Below are 15,635 nucleotides of genomic sequence, written 5' to 3' on the forward strand. Positions count from 1 at the left end.
TGGATGAATCATAAAGAGACTAAAGACGGAAATAAAATTTAATAAGCTGAACGTTAACCCGAACATGAGACTAATGGATCCATGCAGTTCATCGTTTTATGTTTTTGTAAGTTTCAGCAGGGAAACAAAAAATACTACCTTATTAGAGTTGAACTTCGGATGAGAGAGTATAAGAAAACTTGTTCTCGCTCGCCTAGAGGTTTGGCAAATTGCCTCTTTGATCTTAAATTATATTGGAGATGTTTTAATGGAGATTTCTTTTTCTCATTAAATTATTATTTTTTAATAGTTTTGTAAGTATTTTGCAATCTTATTTCTATCTTCATTCACACTGTTATTTTTATTTAAAATAAATTTATGTTTCATTCCCAATTTTTATAATTTATTAAATGTGCGTATTGTAAATAGACTAAATTTAATGAATTAAATTGTATTAAAGAGTAGATTTAATTATACATAATTACTATTAACTATTAACTTTAACAATTTCTTTTAAAATTATTTGCTGCAAAGTATTTCATCATAAACCTTCAGAAACACTTCAATAACTTTGCTCGTACACATTTCATAATCCTTCTGTAGTAACGAGGTTAACAATTCGATCAACAATGGGCTCTTACAATTACCATTACTATTGTTGAAAATCCTCGTATATTTGTCAGTCATTTTTTTTTTCGAGTTTGATATTGCCTACAGCACATAACACTTCAATCGTTTTATATCACAAACCAATTTATGCTGTAAAATTAAATCACCGTAAATTTTGAGCCCTTTTAGGATTTGAGAACACGACGTTATAACGAATATTTAACACTTTTTAGAGGTTCGAAAAAAAACGCGGTCTATTGTTAAACGGACTTTTAATATACTTTTTGATTGATTAATTATTAACTGCAACAGTTGGGCAATGAACGAGAGGTAAACAAAAAGAAAAATCCTATGGTCAATAGACATGTTTTTTAATTTGATTATATAAATGTCTGTTTAATTGATTATATTTGACTGTTAGAATAAATATCATTATTACATAAGATAATACCAAATATTTATAACTATTGTAAAAGATTATTGACCATAGTTTCGCTTCACTGCATCCCATTAGACTTTTGTGTAATTTGATAAAGTTATCTTTAGCTTGAAGATACATGTGTTTCAATAATGTTAGAAAAGTATATTTATTAAGGCATAATGTCTTCTTTATATCTCAAATTATTGAAGATAATACAACATATTTTCATTAGTAGCCATGAACATAACTTCCTTCACTTAATAACAACCCACGTACGATTCATCACACGTCAAGGCGGATTACAGTGACGTCAATGGTCACCATTTTTTTGTGCAATACCATAGCTTCTAAATAATTGAATTGTGGTTTATGACCATTGGGCATATACAGCAATCGCGTGATATATCTCTTGACCTATATTAAATCTTTGTGTGTGTGTATATGTATGTACATTTGCACGGCGAAGGGAATGCATTTAGAGAAAGAATTGTAGAGTAAGACTAATATTTCATTAGCAGACCAAAATTATTTTTGATACCGTGTTTTCACGGTTTTTGCGGTCCACAGGGCCTGATGGATGAACACGAGGACTTTACACACATACACACATATGTGCGTATATATATGTACACACACACACAGAGACATACACAGTGAACACGTTTTATTTATTGCTCATTTCATTTTGCTCCGTTCGGCGTCGTGCCGTGATGTATGTCCTGCCATGTATTACCGTGTCACCGCAATGGAGGACAGCTTTATTGGCAGGCCTCGACCACTGCGTGGCAGCGAGTTTAAAACCAAATTTATGTGGTGATTTTATTTACTCCATACAATCTGGAGCGCAATTTTACAAAATATGAGATAGAATTCGCTGGCGCCGGTCATTCCCGCAATTATTTCATAATTCAGTCTGGCCAATCGGCAAAAGCGAGGAGTAGCAGCAGCAATAGCGAACCGCATATTGTGTATACATAATGCAGCGGAGATACAAATTAAATTGATTAATGGTAAAGTTGGAGAAGTCGGTCCACGGAAAGGGGATGCTCCTAATGAAAGATCGCGTCCGCAATAAGAGCCGTAAGAGTTTGCTTGGTGGATGGAGGATGAGAGGTTTTGGTTATGCGGGCACATTTGGCTTAACAAAGCGATATTATTAATACCGTGGGTCGGGGCATTAAGACTGTCGAAGTTTCGCTCATTACTCATGCTCTGCGCCGTTTCGGTGGACTCTTTCTTGTATACGGATTTATTTTTATTACCGAAATAATAATAATAATCAGTCTTGATGATGTCGGCAAACGGCCGGAATGAGGTTTTTAAACTTGCACTTCTTCGCTTCGCAGGGACTTGAAAATGGAAAACATCATGCTAAATCAATCCAACGACAAGATTAAAATCGTGGACTTCGGCTTGAGCAACATCTACAACGGGGAGAATCCTTTGAGGACGCACTGCGGGTCTCCAGAGTATGCAGCTCCGGAACTCTTTGTCGAAGGGAAACATTACGGACCAGAAGTCGACCTCTGGAGCTTGTATTACACCTATCAAATATTGCAGCAATTGTAATACACTTTTCTTTTTTTTTATTTGCAGAGGCGTAATTCTGTACGGGATGGTCGTTGGTCAACTGCCTTTTATAAGCTCATCGCGCGACGGAGCCGTAATAACCCCGCAGCAGCGCAGAAAGAAACTGCTCGAGCAAATCAACAAGGGATTATCTAATACCCACAAGAAAGCTTTGGCGTTATTTTCTAGCGAGTTTAAAGCTATGATGGCCAAATTACTAGTGGCCGATTCGTCTAAGAGGATTAATATCACCGAGCTCATATTCCATCCGTGGGTAACGGAGAAGGGCCGCAAAGCCATCCGCTCCAATCCGCTGAAGAAATTGGACGAATCTGCGCAGATGACTGTAAAGACCACCTAGTGTATTATCAGTTTCACGTTATATTTATACCGTTTTTTTTCAGATATTAAAAGAGGTGTCTGAGCTGACGGGTTTGAACTTCTTGGATATTCAGAACGCCGTGAAGTCTGATCATCTGGGAAACATCGCGGGTCTTTACAATTTGCTGGTGCATAGGAGGAAACTAACGCATATGGAAGGGGAGTCGATCGTGACCCCGCATTACACCACTCCAGGAATACAGATTAGCTCGAAACCTATTCTCAACACTCCGCGCATCTCCAAAACCAGATCGACAACGCAAAGACACAACACTTTAAAATCGGCACCGATACAGAAAGGATTAAAGCACGAAATGTCGCCCACACGACGAATCGATATGATACCCTTGAGAGTAGAAAAAAAGCAGCAAGGCGATTTGAAACAAGCCGCGCGGCAGTTGTCCTCGAAGGAAGCAGCCAACGTCAAAGAGCGCAGCGCGAACCTTCGGAGATTGGCGTCTTCTCAAGAAATTAAGCGCATCAAATGCGATTCTCTTACACCCCAGGATCCGACTCTAAGAAGCTCCGGAAGGAAGCGCATTAACGACACCTGCGAGAAGAAAATCGTTCGGCCGATTCCGAAACTCCTCACCAATCTCTCGCCCACACCTAAAGGCGACTCAAAGACTAAATCCACTGAGTATGATCTATATAACGACTTGCTGTATTCCATGTCAATACCCACGAGAAATTCACGAATCAACAGGAAGTCGACGGAGAATGATAGAATTCCATCGTCGAAGCAGCAATTAAGGTAGGCCGGAATGTTTGGTTTCCGCTTCCGCTTCCTTCGCGTTGCCTTCAACTGCTTTTTTATCTCCTCCGTCAACAGAAGGACGACTCGAACGCAAAGCGCCAACGTTTCGCCGGAGAACGCAATAATGAAATCAATCCAGGTGGCTGCAAATCGGAGACCTTTGACTACGGGCCCAACGCATACCGCGGAAAGGGCAGCGAAGCGAAGGAGGTAAATGTCACAACTATTTTACATAAAACATATGAATCGTGATGTTGTAGTATGTTGCCAGTGATGACGAACAGACGCAGCCCAAACAAAGGCGCAGCCACCGCGCCGAGTAATCTTCTGTCTGCGACCCTCCAGAAGGTATCCTCGGACAACGGCCTCTGCGATGACCACAAACATCAGGTCTCTAGTCCAGGTAATCCAGTCCGTCGCTGCAATTAGTCCAATTCGACGTTGCAAGCAAGCAAGCAAGCAAGCGTGCATACTGATTGTATTTCTTAAATTATAGTAAAACGATGTAGACATCGCATGGCATTTTGCAACAAGCCCATTGCGAGATCAATCGCTGATTACGTTGCGAAAAACATATCCAGCAAATTGGAACCGGTAAGGAATTATAATTTCTATACGTATTCGAAAATAATTCGTTTTTCAGTCGAAGTGACTGCGCTTCTATGGATTTCTTCATGTATTTCAAATTCACATGGAAAATATATACAAAACATTCTAGATTTATTCAAAGAGTTGATTTATTAATTATTACATCTCACAACCATTCTTCCTATTTGAATTGTAATCATCTATTAATAGTTAATTCATTGATTTATTACTTACATTAATTACCAAAAATATGTACAAGCATTTGGTAAATTCTAAGAGAAATAAAAATGAAAACCTGTAGTAAGTATTATACATCTAATTCATAAATATTTTAGTTATTTGCAACATTTGTTTTATTAGAATTATAATAATACAATTTTTACTGTTTAAATGTTTGGTACAACCATATTAATAGTTTCACCAGCAAATGCAAATGGATATTTCTTAAATTTTACATTTTTTCACATAAAATCAACATAAACAGAGTTAAGGAAGATATGCTGAACATAATTTGTAGATAATTTAGATATTTCTTGAGAAATATCTAAAAATAACAATAATCATCATCAACTTGTTTACTCATCTAATAATGTATTCTAAATATACATAAATAAACAATATTAAACAAAAATATATATTGAACGCAAGATTATTATATTTGTTATTTAATACATTTCTTGCAATTATTTACTCTGTCATATGTTCCATGATTAACAAAATAGATATTGTTGTTATTATCAAATGCAGTAGTTATTTCAATAATTACCACTAAGAATAATGAAAATAACTTTAAACAATTTATTTGAAGTAAACATTATTTGAAAGCAATAAATTTCATACTTTTAAATAAATAAATTAAATTTACAGTTATTGCCTTCGTATATATTTTTTAACTGTTGTCTCTCATGCCTCGACGATATCAATTACTTAAAATAACTTCCAGGATTAATGTGCTTGCCGATATATCTAAGACTTATCTGTCTCATTAAAAACTATATAGCCACTAATACATTCTTAAATACTAAATTCCCTGCACGTGTTGATCGTTTTTATTTTTAAAGACAGAAACTTCAGTGGAATTTAGATTAGATAACGTGTATGGTGTACACATTTTTACATTTACAGTAAATTAATTGTTAACGAAGTGCGACTGAAATGTTTTGCTTAAATCGTTATAATCTATTTAATTAATTCTACATACACAACAACTACATTGTAATAATGTGTAAACTCTATTGGAATAATAATGTATATCATCTTTTCCGCACTTCGATTTATAACTTCTATTTATTTTCTGATGAGATGCACTAGATTCTGGAGTTATTGTTTATTTTCATTTGAAAGTGGTGTGTGACCGTTGCTGCGTGTTCGATTCGATATTTTAGTGTCTTTGGCCGATAATGTAAACATTTCTCACACAACTTCATAGACTTTATATATTTAGTTTCAAATAAACACATGAAGAAAGTTTAAAAGCAGGGAATAAATAATTATAAGATTTTAATCAATCAAGAAGTAGCAACTTATATCTCAAGTTATTTTCCCTTTTCGAAAATTAGTCTGATTAGCTTGGTAAGCAGGGGGAAGATTTTCTTGGTGATTGAATTTTTGGAAATCAGCGCAGCCCCTTTTCAATTTACACGCGACGTTTCTTTCCCTTCTCACCCTACAAGACCCTAAACTCCTGATTATGTAAGATACATCATTCCGGGGATGTATATTTATCAGGCCCTCATTTGTATTCTCTAATTTATATACGGCCTCTATTGTCCGAGTGATATATTCATTGATTCATGATATATCACCAAATATTTCGTACATTGTTCATTCTATTCATTACTATCTAATGTTTAGTTTATAACGATGATATTTATTATAACATGTAACACAATGGAAAGTGTATCAAAATATGATAATTCCTGAATCACGAATTATCCTACAGGATGCTATGACTTGACAAATCGGGGAAAATTACCCCAAGTGGGTTAATAATGAAATTATTGTGGATAATGAGGACGTTTACCAATTAAATATTATTTTTTGTGTGTTAAAAGCTTCTAACGTTTCACATGATAAGACAGTAAAAAGGTTCAATCTTTTGATTTAGTTTAAAAATTTTAAAATAATTATAATTAATTCCTTTTCTACAAGTTGGGAAATATGTTTATTGTTTAAAATATTTATTGGTAACAATTATCGCCCAAAAGAAAGACCTCTATTCCATCTAGAAATATATTTAATTCCATAAAAAAATTTAATAGAACGATTTTTTATGAAAATCCATTTAAATTAATACATATTTATTAGAAGAACGATGGAAAGTAGATCAGATTATGGTAATTGCTGACAGAAGAATGAACATCCTGTAGAATTATCCATCTTTTGGTGTTCTTCAAAAGTTTTCAAAATAATTATTATAATTCTTTCTTTTTGTACAAGATAGTTAAAATGAACTATTTTATTAAAAATCCTACAAAAGTTATAAAACCTAAAAATAATTCTAAGTTTAACACTAACGAAAACACATATAGTCGTTCTTGAAGAATTATCATTCTAATGCATAAGTCTTCTTTTGATGTACTTTTAAAGTTTTCAAAAATATTATACTAATACATTCTCTTTGTGCAATAAAATGAAAATGTTACATGGGAAATACATTTTATTCCATAAAATTAACTCAGAACTTCTAAAACAGAACTATTTTGTCGAAACTGTAGGAGTTATAAAACGTAAAATGTATTTAGTAAATATTAAATTCTAGGTTTGTCACCAATGTTTTGATACTAACGAAAACAAATCAGCAAAGTTTAGAAGAAAATTTAGTAAAGTACATGTGGAAACCGTTATACACCAAGATGATTTGTGGTATTTTTCCAAGAGTTGATTTTATACACCTGTGATAGAAGGGAAAGTACAGTCGCACCTAAAGAAACGTCTTAAAATTATTCCAAGAAAATAAATGTCTCCCTTTTAATAACAATCGTAAAACCATCTTTAAACAAATAGATTTAGACTTATGTTTACCAAACTTAATTAAAGTGCAAACAAAAACAATAAATCTACGCCTAATTTAATATTGAAATATCTAAAATAAAATAAAATTTGTTTCTCAAAAATAGTTAAATGTGAATCACATCACATAAATTTAATTAAACTCTAATTATTGATTAATTTTTATATAATCATGGTTACATAATTACTTACTTTTATGTAATAATAATATATTACAAATTACACAAAATTACAACGTACATTTTTATTTCATACATTTTTTTTGTCATAAATTTTGTATAAATATCAAAATTGTGCAGAAAAGAACGAAGTATTCATTATAATTTATATATTTTTTCCAAAATAATTCTTATACAGTGGATCCTCTCTTAACGTTCCAAAATTTCCGGATTTTTACTCCTATAGTGAAATCCTGATTTTTCTTACAATTCATTTTGCTCGTTAAGCGAAATGCTCGGTATGCGAGGTGTTCGTTAAGCGAGGTTCCACTGTATATATATTCTTTATATTAAACTAATAAACTGTTTTTTTTTTCATGCCATCAAAATAAAATGTTTTCATTATTCTATATCAGATAAAATAATTGTATAATTTTCCTTTTATAAATTCACCGCAAAAGGAAATCTATTTGCAGGAAGTTCTACAAGATTACAACTATAGTAGCATTTGTGGTAATCAAACATGCCGAATAAAGATAGCGGCACATTTGATGTTTCTTAATTCGCAGTAAATGTTTTATTTTTTTCTGTGTTTTTGTTATTTTCCGGCATTGTGTAATCAGTCATAAAAAAATATTTTTTCCAATTCGTCTGAAACAAAATAGATTAACTATTGTAAAAAAATGTAAAAAAATATATAGTTATGACCAAAGAAATAAACAGTTATGAGAAATAAATAATAAAGACTCATAACCAATTCCAATCTTTATTGAAAGTCACATGAATACATTTTGAAAATCGATATACAATACATAGGAAGACTTTTAATACGTTAATACAACTATAAATTGAACATACACCCTTTGATTATTACATTATTCATAATAGTTAGTTGGTTTAAAGACCTTCGACCTAAGACTAAAGAAAAAAATACTAATGCGTCGATTGTTAAAAATTCACCTATCCTAGATTTAGAATTTTTGATATATCATATTATTATTATTATTATTTTGTAACAGCCAAAAAGTGTAACACATAAATTACACAGTAAATTCCCACTTTCCAATATCCTATATAAAACAAATATATTATCTAGAAGTTACACCCTTTTATCGGACACAATTTTGAAAGACGGACGCAAATTTCTCTCGAACAATCACAATTTAGTTTTACCTTGTATGAAAAATCACTAACCGTTTGATATAACTATGATATAAATTAAATAATAAAACGTGTTCAATATTGGCAACGTTGGTTACGCAATAAATAAAAAAATTATAATATTTCGCAAGAAATGTTGGATTGAATTCAATAAATATATAAAAAATACCCTGTTTGTTAAACTCTCGACTTGAGCAAACTCTACCCTAATTATTTATATATACAGTAAGACCTCGTTTAGTGCTTAGGATGTAGGAACGCACTGAACGAAAAAAAGTTAAACGAAATCACTTTCATATATAGTAAATTTTTCGTTATAATCGAGGAAACGCTAAACGAGGTCTTGCTGTACTCAAATGTAAATATTTGTATCGCCGTTCCTGGACAATTGTTTCAGTGTAGATTTGAGAATACATGATTACAATACTCAAAGGCTATTTTAAATTGGACATGTTTGCAACAAATTATATTACGTGTAGATAGAAAAACTTCGAGTTTGTAGAAATAAGTTATGAAAATAATTATCACATCGTAGGCAAGGTACATACAAATTTGGCAATAATAAATTGTACTTGAAAACTAATATTATAAGTGTAAATAAATATAAAACGACACTAAGTGTATCCGAATTAAGTATGATCATTCTCGTAAATCCAATTAAACATTAATTAAGTTTGATTTTTTTTAAAGATTTTGTAAACATACGGTAAAAATTACAACCCGCTGAGAAGAGCGTGTAAATAATACTGTATTCTGAAATACTACGTTTTTTTTTTCTTTAAATATATATTGCAAGGTGCAGTAACACCGTTTGTCGCCAAAAAAGAAGATCAGATTATGGAGCGAAGTGAAAGAAACCTACCACAATTGATTTAAATGGAATTAAAACTTTGTCGTATACGTTTAAATAAGCGAGGTGGGATGTGCTGAGGACAGTTCGTCGGCTTCAATGTGTAGTTGACACCGTTTCGAACCATACTTCCCGAATCGTTATAACTGAAAACAAGAAACGCTGTGTTAATTAATGCTATGCAAAAATTGGAAAAAATAAATAAGATTTAATTAATCCTTAGCGTTATTTATAATATGTACAACAATAAAACCGTCCACCAAAACAAATAATTTAACACCGAATTTTAAGCAGCTTTGACTCCCCTAAGCGTACAAAACAAAAAACAATATTAGCCAACTGGTCGAAATAAAACAATCTATTCGAGCTAAAAATTTATTAATTAAAATTAATACAAGTAATTTTCTTGATACATTTATTTTAAAAAATAAGAAAATATAGAGATATATATATATAAACGCGATACAAGCTCTTTTAATGTTTCGTACAGTTTCGATGGAAAAATTAAAAGAAATGATTGTTAAAAAAAAAGAATAATTACTCAGGTTTAGTAAATTTAAACATCCCCTCTTTTCGACAGACAAAAAAAATATTATTATTATAAGATATAGAATAAGATAGCGTTCATTGAAACGAATTACGAGTATCGTTTGCAATGCTCCGACGAAGGTGATAAAAGAAGTTATTAATGTAACAAACGTACTAAAACAAGAATGCCATATATACAGAGATGTTAATAGTAATATAATAAATCGCGATTTGTTTTAAGCCATGTTTACTTGACGCTGCTTCATTTACTGTATTACTATTAGATCTTTATTTTTTTTTATAAAAGCGGTTTTTAGTGCCAAGGAAGATCTCTAGGCTGTGAGATAGACCCCAATTTAATATACCTGGCAGTTTGAGTAATGGGAGGAGTTAAAACACCGGTCGAGGATGCAATTGATCCGCGGTGCGCATCGTTAGGGATCACTGCACCGTCTCCTTTCAGGACCGTCACTGGCTTCCAGGAGTTTATGTAGTTCACTGCAAAGAAAGTGATCATTTAATAAGTAGCGCGATTATCAATTTGTTTATGCTTAGATCGCTTACTTTTGAACATGCGGACGCATCCGTCGTCGCCGCTTGTTGCAAGTACTGTTCCGGTGACGTTCCAACTCGCGCGCCAAACCGTGCAAGTGTGATCAGTAAACTGCGCTACAGTTTGAACATCTAACTTTGTTAAACCACTTTGGATGCTAGAATTATCTCTAAAAAAAAAACAAGAATATAATAATCTTGCCATTAAAATATCATCATTATCTTACTTGATGGGTGTTAAATTGATAATCTTAACATCTTTAGTAGCTACAGCTAAAATGTGATAACTTCTACCAAGATTTGGTGCAAATGAAATATCATGCACTGGTTCCATTATGGTAATAATAGTTTCAATCTTCATCCATCTTCTGCTGTTTTCACTATATTCAAAGATGAAGACCTTACCAGTTTGTGCAGTATTGTCATCACTACCAACTGCAATCATTTGTGGATGATTACTGCAAATAAAATAATTATTCACATGAATGGGTGAAGCATATTGATAAATTACTTTGTTAAACTTGGATTCCAACTCAAACAACTGCATGAAAGTTTGCATGTAATTTCATGTTGTAAAGTCCATTGACTCAAGTTCATTACATCTGGTGCTTCATAGATCCTTATAATTCCATCAGCTGAACATGTAGCCAATTGCAAACCTAAACATTTCGGTCCAAACTTGACATCAGTAACTGAAGTCCTTGAATCAACTAAATTTGTTCTTCGAACCCAATGTCTGGTACCCCTCTCGCCAGGTCCAGGAGTTTCTCCAACTAATAAATTAAAAAAGTTTTGTTATTCAATTTATATGCAGATAACAATTTGCTTTATTACTGATTTCCTCCCAAACTGCTGCAGTTCTATCGAAAGAGCATGTTGCAAGGACTTGGCCGAATTCTGGATGGGCCCAAGTCACCTTCCATACAGATCCACTATGAGCTTTCCAACTTGATGTTAGGGTCCACTTTTCGTTTCCTATCTGATCCCAAACCTTGAAAATGACTATGTTTTAGAAACAATTAATGTTGAAGAGATTCAAATTATATACCTTCACGTATTGATCACTGGAACATGTCGCCATACGATTACCATAGAAATCGTACGCCACATCGTGTATCAAATCTTTATGTTCAGCGTTTATTTCTGCTGCCTCAAACATGTTTGTTCCTTTATTAAAACATTAATGGCAAAATAAAGTCTTGGGTTATGTTAGGATTCGATGTGTGCGCATCGCATCGTCGCGGTATTAAAATCAACTATTGCTACTTTGGTTGCCTACTATTTAAAGGAAAATGCGTAATTTTAATTAACGTACATAATGCGTACACTAATTACTGTACGTTAAATGAATGCATGTCATTTTGACGTTGAATTGATTGATTTATGTTCATACTTACGTACATTCTACCGTTAAACCCCGACATCAAAGCATCAGATTTACGAACTCAATTATCAGTTCACATATTTAAATAAGTCTGAAATTATGTTAATTATGTTTTCCTAAAATGATTTAAAGATAATAATATGTGACTAAAACTGAAGTCCATTGTTTGTAAATAACATTTTTGTAAATAAAACGTGATGTTTTATTACATTTAAAGTATTCATAATTATAAACAATTCATTAAACATTATTTATTTCATATACATCTTCAAATTAACTAAACTATAAACTAAAAAGATTATATAAATATAGACCAAACAATATTAGTATTCTTGTAACGGATAAGACTCTACTATTAGAATAATATTTAGTTATAGCAATTGAAAAATATTTGATCGTAGTGAAAAATGCTATTAATATTAATCTCAAATGTAAATGGTAAAATCAGAATACATGTATTTTCAAGAAATTATTTATTTACGCTTAAGAAAGAGTGTTTGAAATAAATTAATAATACATTGGCGGGAATTATCTGTATGTAAAAATTTATGTTAAAAAAAAGAACTTGTAGTAAAAAAAAAGTATAAATACTAATTCTTTTTCATTATATTTAATGGAAACTTATCCAAAAAGCATATTTTACCTCGCTCGCAGTTATCGATGAGTAAGACATGAGCGGTGATTACCATAAATAAATATTTTCAAAATAATTAACTCGATAACTTAAAATTGTAAATAATTGGTTACGAACGGGCATTGATAGCAGAATCCCTCGGCGCACACAATTCAAATGATACAATTGCAATTAGTAAACCTTACGCAAATATTTGAAGACGAAGATTATGGAACGCAATTAAGCAGAGATAAACTGTTGTTACCGAAAACATGTTAATAGTGCTGTGACCAGGAACTGAGACATTTCTCCATTTCGTGCAATTTAAAAGGACTATGCGTATTTGAACTAAATTAGGTAAGCTTTTATACTTCTATAGAATCTCTAATTAAATAAGTTAAAATTTGTAGAACCATGTCTGATTGGAAGTTACCTGAATATACATTACACGTGCCTGCTCAAAACGAGCTGATGGTTGCGCCTAAAAATAAAGAATTCGGAGAAACGCAGAGCAGTGATGACATTTATTTCAATTTAAATAACGTACATAGTGGCGATTTGCAAAAGGTTCTTTGTAACTTAGCGGGTTCAGAAATTCATATAAGCACGGGTTTGCAAAAGATCAAATTTAACAAGCAATACCACAGCTCTGATTATTTGCTGTATAGAGCTTTGGAAGACAGGCGGAATGTAACTCAATCTTTCGAGTATACTAAATCAGATGGTGATACCAATGATACAATTTATAGGTTTGAAGTAGCTTCGAATTCCGGGATTAATAATAACGTGATTATGAGAAAAACGGAAAGGCGGAAACCTATTATGGGAAGAAGCGCTCTTATAGCTAAACATAACAAGCATATGTCTTGTCATGTGGAAGATTCGCGGATTGTGCAAGAGATGGTAACTGAAAGGTTCAACGATGTATTGGATAGTTACTTTCAAAAATGTGCTAGTAAGCAACAGCTCAATTCGCTCAGGAACAACGACGAAGATCCAACATTCGATGAAAATTTGATAAAGCACAGCAGCACCATTGAAGATAATTCACAACCGACGGATGCTTACAGCACGGGTAGTTTGGAAAGATACATGCATAAATCAATAAGTTCATCTTGCTACGAGGATGCGAACGAGGAATTGCTGGAAACCAGAAGCAACGATAGTCAAACTATTTCTAGTATTTCTAGCACCTGCGATACGGATGATGAACAAGCAGAAGTCGATGTCCATGCTGACGATTTTGAATCTGATGATGTCATTAGGATGGGGAGTCTCGATTGTTCTGGTGTTAGCGAATTAACCGTATCTATAAACGTACGATCTATAACAGTGTTCTTCAACCTGCGGTCCTCGGACTGAAGCCAAAGGTTGAAAAATGCTAATCTAATAAGATTTTAATAGTAATACTAATCGTTTTGTTTAATTTTTGTAGACTGATAACAATTCCGTAGGAACCTCGAATGTTTCGACTCTGTTGTCGGAAGCAGCTGACTCTGAGAGCTTTTTAAACACTTCAGATATGCAGGATGAAATTAGCGAGACTTCTATGTCGTTGCACGAAAAGATAAGCAACTTGAGTTTGGAGAGCAACATTCAAAACCAAATTATGATACAAACATCGAAAGCCTTACTTTATTGCAAAAGTATTAAGGAGTTCGCTGCTAGTTTGGAGGAAGTCGAAGCGCATCGCATTCTGCTAATATCAAGTAATTTTGATGATGTTATATAACAACCCATAGTTTAATATCTTATTATGTTACAGCTTTAAAACGAGACTTGATTAACGAAGAACTAAATCGACTCGTGAGCTTGGAAAATGAAGAAGTGAAAGATGACTGCTATGGACACGTTGATATAAGCAATGTATCGGTGTCCATACAAAGTAACGTGAAGAACAACAAAGATCAATGCCAGTGGTATATTTGCGTATTATTTAGTGGATTTGAGGTGCTTTCGACCAAAATTGTTGCTGCGGATGATAGCAATATTATAACATTCAAAGAAAAATTTAGCTTTGAGCATTTGCCAGCAAATTTTGAAGTTAACATCGAAATATTCTCGCTGTCTTTCAAAAATAATGTACGTATTAGCAAAACTTTTGAATAATTTAATATAGTTGTTGTTATTGTTGTAGAGCAAACAAACGCTGTGTATATCTCCGCAGAATCTTCTGAAAGGCAGAAAAAAGTCGAGGAGGACTATAACAGTTGATACATTCCAGACGTCCGCATTCAAGATGATTGGAAAATCCGTGATAACCATAAATAATTTAAAGAATGACGGACAATTTAAGCTGTACAACGCGAGCAGCGCAATTAAAGACACGTTAAGCTTGAGCCTAACAAGTGGGGTTGTGCTAAACGAATCGTTTTGTGGTTTCCTGAACGTCGGAGCGAAGCCAAATAAATTGCTGATTTGGAACCGTCGATGGTGCAAGCTGCAGGGTTCGCGTTTCCTGTCGTTCAACTTTCCGGAACAAATGGAACCGGTCTTGAATATAGACTTGAGCTACTGCGTTAATTCGGTGATAGCCGTTGCCAAACGGCAAATCTGCGCACGGTCAAACACTTTGCTCGTAGAAACCCTGTCCACTGAATCAACATCTGCAGATGGTTCGAATATTCGCAGATACTTTTTGTCCGCAGATAATGTGGATTTGATGAAGAAGTGGGAGGCGAAGCTTAACAATGTACTAATTGCTCTGAGGAATTGGAAATCGATGAATTGCTGATCAATTTCATAGTCAAATACTGTTGATTTCGATCATCTTCATGATGTATATATAATGATTATTATTTTTATATAAAATGACTATGTAAAAAATACCGTACTATGTTCATTGGTAACATATTATTTTTTATTTGTATATTTAGTTCAAATGTCCTTTTATTAAATAAGATACTACCAATATTTAAATTATGTACGTTTCAATTTAACTCAACACTAATAAATTAATTTATATATTTATATAATATACAAACTACATTTGGATATTTGCAAATTATATCCATCATTTTTATTATGAAATAACAACAAAAAGACTAGGTTTCCCAAACAGTATATAAATATC

At 32.9% G+C, this 15,635-nt stretch overlaps 3 protein-coding genes across 4 annotated transcripts in view; 2 read left to right on the forward strand and 1 right to left on the reverse strand.

The window, feature by feature from the left end:
- The window catches only part of LOC108566036 (protein kinase kin1-like), a gene marked incomplete at its 5' end in the record, with an annotated part of 35,920 nt that extends 31,513 nt beyond the window's left edge, over positions 1-4,407 (forward strand). Inside the window, 7 exons of the mRNA XM_017925731.1 lie at positions 2,356-2,544; positions 2,606-2,924; positions 2,983-3,713; positions 3,792-3,926; positions 3,977-4,119; positions 4,213-4,310; positions 4,360-4,407. Coding sequence (XP_017781220.1) covers positions 2,356-2,544; positions 2,606-2,924; positions 2,983-3,713; positions 3,792-3,926; positions 3,977-4,119; positions 4,213-4,310; positions 4,360-4,368 — 1,624 coding nt within the window. The remainder of the gene's footprint in view (positions 1-2,355; positions 2,545-2,605; positions 2,925-2,982; positions 3,714-3,791; positions 3,927-3,976; positions 4,120-4,212; positions 4,311-4,359) is intronic.
- A 3,848-nt stretch (positions 4,408-8,255) lies between these two features.
- On the reverse strand, positions 8,256-11,802 carry LOC108566040 (nucleoporin seh1). 2 transcript variants are annotated; one of them, XM_017925734.1, is made up of 7 exons: positions 11,614-11,802; positions 11,400-11,556; positions 11,077-11,338; positions 10,793-11,023; positions 10,578-10,735; positions 10,379-10,511; positions 8,256-9,631 (listed from the first exon to the last, which is right to left on the reverse strand). In XM_017925734.1, exons 1-7 carry the CDS (start codon positions 11,722-11,724, stop codon positions 9,508-9,510), a joined length of 1,176 nt encoding a protein of 391 aa, XP_017781223.1. In that variant the 5' UTR covers positions 11,725-11,802; the 3' UTR covers positions 8,256-9,507. The 2 variants fall into 2 exon arrangements, with proteins under 2 accessions (XP_017781223.1, XP_017781224.1); XM_017925735.1 differs by lacking the exon at positions 8,256-9,631 and having other exon boundaries at positions 9,949-10,511.
- Positions 11,803-12,612: 810 nt separating this feature from the next.
- On the forward strand, positions 12,613-15,457 carry LOC108566041 (actin-binding protein anillin-like). The gene is made up of 5 exons (XM_017925737.1): positions 12,613-12,919; positions 12,973-13,879; positions 13,998-14,271; positions 14,328-14,644; positions 14,700-15,457. Exons 2-5 carry the CDS (start codon positions 12,977-12,979, stop codon positions 15,294-15,296), a joined length of 2,091 nt encoding a protein of 696 aa, XP_017781226.1. The 5' UTR covers positions 12,613-12,919; positions 12,973-12,976; the 3' UTR covers positions 15,297-15,457.
- Positions 15,458-15,635: the final 178 nt, after the last annotated feature.

This window comes from Nicrophorus vespilloides, unplaced genomic scaffold (assembly GCF_001412225.1).
Source record: "Nicrophorus vespilloides isolate i.1.1-1 unplaced genomic scaffold, Nicve_v1.0, whole genome shotgun sequence".
Classification (NCBI taxonomy): domain Eukaryota; kingdom Metazoa; phylum Arthropoda; class Insecta; order Coleoptera; family Silphidae; genus Nicrophorus; species Nicrophorus vespilloides.

Bases quoted from the DNA above. Each gene is read 5' to 3' on its own strand.
- LOC108566040 (XM_017925734.1), bottom strand. From the start codon at position 11,724: ATGTTTGAGGCAGCAGAAATAAACGCTGAACATAAAGATTTGATACAC. The intron at 11,024-11,076 runs GTAATTTATCAA...TTTTATTTGCAG, and splicing joins TGGAATCCAAGTTTAACAAA to TAATCATCCACAAATGATTG. The intron at 10,512-10,577 runs GTAAGCGATCTA...CTTTCTTTGCAG, and splicing joins ATGCGTCCGCATGTTCAAAA to TGAACTACATAAACTCCTGG.
- LOC108566041 (XM_017925737.1), top strand. From the start codon at position 12,977: ATGTCTGATTGGAAGTTACCTGAATATACATTACACGTGCCTGCTCAA. The intron at 14,272-14,327 runs GTAATTTTGATG...ATTATGTTACAG, and splicing joins TCGCATTCTGCTAATATCAA to CTTTAAAACGAGACTTGATT. The intron at 14,645-14,699 runs GTACGTATTAGC...TTATTGTTGTAG, and splicing joins CGCTGTCTTTCAAAAATAAT to AGCAAACAAACGCTGTGTAT.